The sequence below is a fragment of the Sinocyclocheilus anshuiensis genome, unplaced genomic scaffold, assembly GCF_001515605.1.
Source record: "Sinocyclocheilus anshuiensis isolate Anshui unplaced genomic scaffold, SAMN03320099.WGS_v1.1 scaffold392, whole genome shotgun sequence".
NCBI lineage: Eukaryota > Metazoa > Chordata > Actinopteri > Cypriniformes > Cyprinidae > Sinocyclocheilus > Sinocyclocheilus anshuiensis.
Genome location: NW_015557091.1, coordinates 3,302,710 through 3,309,601, shown reverse-complemented (window position 1 = coordinate 3,309,601; position 6,892 = coordinate 3,302,710). Strand labels below are relative to the sequence as shown.

General features: G+C 37.4%; 1 protein-coding gene across 1 annotated transcript in view; it reads right to left on the bottom strand.

The window, feature by feature from the left end:
- Positions 1–371: 371 nt before the first annotated feature.
- Positions 372–6,892, bottom strand: part of mmp16a (matrix metallopeptidase 16a (membrane-inserted)) — a 56,912-nt gene continuing 50,391 nt past the window's right edge. The window contains exons 8-10 of the mRNA XM_016471936.1: positions 4,124–4,274; positions 3,217–3,329; positions 372–2,367 (exon numbers count right to left, since the gene is read on the bottom strand). Of these exons, the coding sequence (XP_016327422.1) occupies positions 2,039–2,367; positions 3,217–3,329; positions 4,124–4,274 (593 nt within the window). The 3' untranslated portion in view covers positions 372–2,038. The remainder of the gene's footprint in view (positions 2,368–3,216; positions 3,330–4,123; positions 4,275–6,892) is intronic.

Sequence of the window (6,892 nt, the reverse complement as noted above, 5' to 3'; positions counted from 1 at the left end):
AAAATACCATATTACCATGGTTCCATGTTCAAAACACCATGGTAATACCATGGTAAAATGTCCAAAATACTATAGTAGTATCATAGTACCATGTTCAAATACCATTGTAGTACTATGATAAATATGTCCAAAATACCATGGTACATGGTACATTTTTGTAAGTAAAAGAAAGAAAGAAAAGTACTGCAGCAGTATCATGGTAATACCATAGTGTTTTGATATATTCTGTGGTACTACTAAATGATTACCACACTAAAATACTATGGTATTACCATGGTATTTCTGTTAGTTGAAAGAGTAGATGTTTATATTTTCCCAGATTGAATATGCATGTATAGTAAATGTGAACAAAGCGCTAAAAGGCATTTTAATCATATACTGATTAATTTATTAAGTCTGTCAGGACGGTTCGTCCCAAACCGAGTCATGAAGTACATGAATTTGAAGAATGTCCCATTTTTTCCTTTTTTTCTTAAAACAATGAAAAAAAAATCTAGCATCAATACAGACACACATTCAAACACTGCTTGCCAAAAACACGCATATCGTTTCCTTCAGATCACGTACGTTTTTTTCTTCTTCTCGCATCTAAAGGAAACGTGCCGGATGACAGCTTAGCACTTTAAGTACCACTTTAAAGTTGAGGTTAAGACCATTTCGAATGCACCCAAAAAAAATAAAATTAAACAAACGTAAAAAAACGCTAATGCAAGCAAATAACTGTATGTTCAAACATCCGTTCGATGCAAAGGATTGATCTAGAGTCAGACTGCAAGACATGACCCAACTGAAAGTTCTGACTCCGTTAAAAAAATCGTCCGATCCTATTGCAGAAACTTCCGATCACAAGCAATGGTGAAACGTTACATGATATATCCTTGATTCTCTTCTCGGTTGATAATAAAGACACAGGACTGGATGTGAAGGCTTGCATACACTTTGAATCAAGCGCTGTCCTGAGTTGCTCCGGTGGTTCTGGTTCATACGTCAAGGTTCTAGGATCCCATCCAGACCTAAAGGCAGTCCGAAGGAGATGACATGCTCTGTCTTGAACAGCAACCTTTTGGAAAAAGGGAAAAAAAAAATTCTCAAATCTCTGTCCGTGTAAACACGACCAAACGAGTGAGCATAAAGCACGATATACGGTTAAGCACTTCCTTTGCTGTTGCAATTCTACCGTCGAACGGAAAAAAACACAATAAAGTATTCATTGTTGCAGTAGCTCGGTCTTCCCTCTGTTTTGACTGATATGTTAGGCAGAGGTTAAGGAGTCCCGCCCCGTTCCAGCGGCAGTGCAGCCCCTGGCGAAACTGAGGTCTCAAATCGATCTCAAAGGGTGCAAAGCAATATTGCACTGCTGTTCTGACAGGACAAACAAAGCGGTGCTCAAAAACAAACAAATAAACTAAAACAAAAGCAAACACAATCCATAATTAAGGCTATTAAAAATATTGCAGAATAATTTGGCCCCTGTTTTTGAGACAGACTGCCACAACAGTCAAAACTTTCCCCACTACATATCATAGCAAAATATTTAGAGCAGGGAGTGGAGAAAAAAAAAAAAAAATTGTAAAAAGAAGAAAAAAGATCCTCTTTGGAGTCTTTATTTGGTTTGGGATGCTTTAAAGGGAATCGTAAATATTTCTGTTCAAAAATAAATAGATTGGAGCCAAGCGAAAATTCGGAAAGTAAAAAAAAAAAAATCTGACTCCTGCGACATTTTCGTAAATTTGTTCAATTTTCAGCGTGCACTTGTAAAACCTAAAGGTATAGCAATCAGCGATTTCCACGTCAAACAGTGGCACTGGACGGTGCAATGCACCGTGGGATCCTTGCAATCCCGCAAGCCTCCTACAGCGGGTGCACCGGGGCCAATGGGACAAGAGAAGGGAGTTTTGGAGGGAAATGCACCCCTCGTCTCCTGGAGGGGGGAATCAAAGCAAAGGCCCTCGCTGTTCTCCTTGAGTGAGACGCAGGTCGAGAGCCAAAGTCAGCAAGTTTAGGGTGTTTACACCACCGTGTCTTGTGGCCGTGTGACTCACACCCACTCCTGCATGGAGCGTTTGCAGTACAGTATGTGTCGGGGCGTCCCCTTCCTCTTGAACTGAAAGACGGTGTAGATCAACACCAGCAGGCAGAGCGCCAGGACGCAGGGAATGACGATGGCGATGACTTTGACCGTGCTGGCTTCATTGTCCAGTTTAATCACAACGTCTTCGTCCTCTGTCGGCTGCATGTCGGGGTCAATGGGCGTGATGTCGCATCCCATGAAGTCTTTGAGGATGGAGCGAGGGTAGCCGGGCTCCACCCGCAGCCTGTGGTTGTTGAACTTCCAGTACTCTTTGTCCTTGTAGAAGTAAGTGAAACCTGCAAAGCATTGACACGGGAGACATTTGTAAGTTGTTTTTATATTTATATTGGATATTTAATTGTGCATGTTAGTTTCCACCTATTTTTACATTTTTAATTACATTTGCGGACATCAAACGCTCACTTAAATATAATCTTTAACAAATCTCAAAGTGAATATCTATTTTTCATACTGAACATTATAATATAGTGATGCCTAAATTCACTTGTAGCATTTTAATTAATTCAGGGCTATTAACTAAAACAAAATCTATAAACTTTATCTGACATATATAAAAACATATATTTTTTTTTTTGCAGCTATAGTAGTTGCCAAGGCAATAATTCTCAATTTAATTTAGTTTAACTTAATGTACTAAAATAATTTAAACTAAAATAAAAATGAATAAAAACTATGTAGACATATGTATAAAAAACTAATAAAAAAAAAATATATATTTCCTGTCACTCTACACTAAAGCTGGTGAATAAAGATTCTAAATCCTGGAAATAAAAATGTTCCAGACTGGAAGAGGGGCTCAGTGTGATCTAAAAAGTGTGATCTGAAAGGCTTATCGTAAGACCACGGGTTATCGTAACATCGATACCAGCATTAAAACTTGACTAGAGCGGAGGAAAAAAATGCTATCCTTTCCCATCTCCCCATGATCAGCTGGCCATGATGACACATAATTAGGGTCAATTTTTTTGACTCTGTCTCGCCCACAGAGGCCTTTTGGGTAACGTGCAGAGACAGGGCTGAAAGAAAGCCCACAATCACTATCAGAGTGTGGATAGCCCAACAATTTCCCTGGATTATCAATCCACCCTTCACGCTCAGATGAGCGCCTGTGTCCACGGGCAAACCTGGCAGCGGGGCTGGGTACAGATGGCATATGCGTGGCTGTCGACCTGCGCGCTTGCAGCTACGGACTGAACTCATGCAAGACGTCCCCACCCAGAGAGCTTCTGCCAGAGACATTCACACTCGTCCTGCACAACCTTTCAGAGCTGTGTTCTTGTGCAACTGATGAACGATTTAAACATTGACAGCCAATCAGAATCAATCCTGCTATAACGAGCTCGAGAATTTAAAGCGGCAGATGAGTGTGCACTTGGAATAAACAGACGATATCGTCCGCTGGTGTGGATGCTAATATAGTTATCGTTCTTGGTGTGAACGGGCCTTTAGTTGGCTTGAAATGAATGTTTTGTCACCATAAAAGTGGTCCATGTGATTTGTGCACAATATTTCAAGTTTTATCATGCATTAAATTTGAAAGCCAAAGCAGAAGGTAAGTTAAATATTGGTGTGTTCCTCACACACAGCTATTGTATGACTTCAAAAGACTTGGAATATAGTACAGGGTCATATAGATAATTTTTGCAGAGTTTTTATGTCATTCTTTCAGTTCAAAAGCATCCCGAATAGAAAAAAGCAAGTCTTAAGGGTTTGAAAGGACATGAGAGTGAGCAAATGATTAAAATTTTAACTGAATTTTCAAGTTTGGAATAAAAACCTTGTTAAAATGGCCAACAACTTAAACTAGATTGGAAGATTACATAATAAGAAATTACAGTAAATTATAAATGATATTACAAATATTACAGTACAGTATTTGTCAGTTTATGTTGGTTTAAAACATAATTTATATTCTGAATGAACAATGGACATAAAGAAAAAAAATAATAAAAAATTGTAATATATAAAAAAAAATATATATAATGTTAATATATATAAAAATTATCATAAAATTTATATATATATACATACCTATCTCCTTTGAAGAAGTAGGTCTTGGCCACGTCCTCCCACCAGACGGCTGTCTCTATACTCTGCGCTGGCATGCCGTTTCCAAACATTGAGATGTCCTGCGGGTAGCCAGGCTGTAGCATTGTGTCCTTGAACACCCAGAACTGCTTGCCTAGAAAAAGCACAAGAACAAAGAAGAAATCAGGAGATTACAGGATTCAGCCCAGGGTAGATTTTGAGAACGTTCAGTCATTTAGATCAGTCAAAGAAGGAAAATGTAAATCATGGTTTCTATAAATTCTTTATGACTTGCTGATTTGTTCAAACGTGGCTACACATATCGCTGAGGGGCTTCTTGATTTTGATTATATATTGTGATGATTTTAATGCGCTTTTTATTTGGCCATTACATGTCCTGAAGTCTGTGTCACAATTTCTTGCTGTGACATCTGAGTATAAGAGTGTTGACAAAAATGCTTTTATATTGTTTTTCCTTGGTGCTCATTTAGTGAATAACAGTGAGGAAAATAAGCCTTGATTGATTGTACTGTATTTTGTTGCATACTTTAGTATTAATCATAATGGCTGTTTGGTTGAAATGTTGGTTATAAAAATCACTAAATAAACATTTTAAGCCATTTATCAGCAAATACATAAATACGTGTACATTATAAAATAAAAAAATAAAAACATATATAGTCTATTGAGAACATTACAGTAAACATTTATCATTTGTTTTTTTTCTCTCTAAATTTTAAATTAAAGGCAGTACTATCCCTAGTCCCACTGTATGCACATTCATCCAATGGAAAAACTTTGTAAAGATAACCATAATCATATTTCCATAATCATAGTTTGTGCCGAATAACTGATAATCACTGAGGTTATTGACACGGAATCCTCAATATTTACATCATTTCCAGATAAATGTCTGTTTCAGCAAAACCAAACATTCAGTTTCACAGTTCAGACACTTCCTGTTTGCCTTTAATTACCTTGAGCAGACCTTTGGCCGTGCGTCTGCCACCGTTACTCAGACCTGACATGTTAATGCCTTCACTTTAAAATGTCAGTGTGCTTTAGAGGCGCTCGTGGAGGAGGGAGGAGAGCAGGGATGCAGCACTGACCCTCTGAGCTCAGGAAACATGTCCACAGCGGGCCGGGTTAAGGGCTGTCATGGTTTGTTTGGAGTCCGAGGGGTCAGAGGAGGACAGGTCCGTCATTTTTCCTCTGGAGGAGGAAATGCCTGTCACGTCACCTGGGTCTTTCTCATGGCCCTCTCAGCGGGGTCAAGCGTCTCTCTGTGCGAAACGCAGGGGCCGGAGAGTGCAAGAGAGATCACTGCAGACCCCTGGAGCCTAGTATGCGTGTTTGCTTATTCATGTCTGTGTTTTGTCAGTGATTGTGCGAGTATGTTTGAGAAAGTGAAATTGCAGGATGATTTTATTGTAAGTGTTGGCTTGAGGTTAGCGTTATCCAGAGCAACACATTTAAACGTCCAGATTTGGCCATGCTTTCTGACCTACTTAACTGCTCAGAGGTCAGTGTAAGCGATCCTCACTCTGCGCTGCTTTCTTCTGGCAATGAGCGTGAGAAATGTGTTTATTTGCTTCCACATGGACCACACACACTGTTTACGAACCCACGGGAAGAAAATCACAAATGTGATGAGTTTATAAGCTTAATCATAATGACCTCAGTGTGATTTCAAAAAAATTCTCATCAAAAACACATTATATGAGAGTTATTTTATTCACTTTGTATTTTATATAATATATATTTCTATTATTATTTTAGCATATATTACTATTTATAAAATATTACTATTATTTTAGCATATATTTATTCATGAGACTTAATAATAATTTTTATTTTGATAATATATTATGTATATAAATTAATATTATTATTATATGATTAAAATATAAGATAAGAATCATTATTAAAATATATTATTTTTAAAACTACCACTAGTACATCATTTATAATTGTATTTAATAATATAATTTATAATATGACAATATAAAAATTATATACAGTAATATTAATATTATAAATATTAATATTAATGTTTAAATGACATTTCAATTAAATGATTTATTTTTATACCTTAATGTCTATACATGATTATATTATTTAAATATATATTATTTTAAATATGCACAAACAATTTTAGGAATTTTATGAGGAAAAATATGAGACAAAGTTGATGCACAAAGTGCACACAATCACACATGAATACACGGAAACAACTGGTAATTGTTCCATCCATCGATAATTCAATCCATCCCTCGTTCCTCCTGCTCTCTGATCTGATACTGGAGATGTGAGGTGTGCAGGCCAATGAATAAGATGACAGGCATGGTGGGCTAAAAAGGTTCATTAGGCTCTCTAAACACGGGAGACCATTTGTCTAGTTGTCGAGGACGAAAAATGTGTGGAAAACGGCTGTGTTTGTGTAGGTGTAGGTGTGTGTGTGTTTGCTTGCGTATGTGTTATCATCTCATGTGGCAGAGTCTCTTCTTTTCCTCTTTAGCGATTTTCAACTCACTCTCTCACACACACATGCTCTCTTTCTCCCCCCATGGGAATAACACAGCTCGATATATTCAGGCCTTTTACATGACTATACTGAAATTTACTGTTACACATGCAGTATGAATGTACAGAACTTTACCTTTCAGCTAAATACACACATTGCACAGAACCTAAAAGAGTCATAGGTTACGGTTACAAAAGTGGTACTTAGTGAACAAAGTAAATCTGGCAAAAACATATCCACATGACATT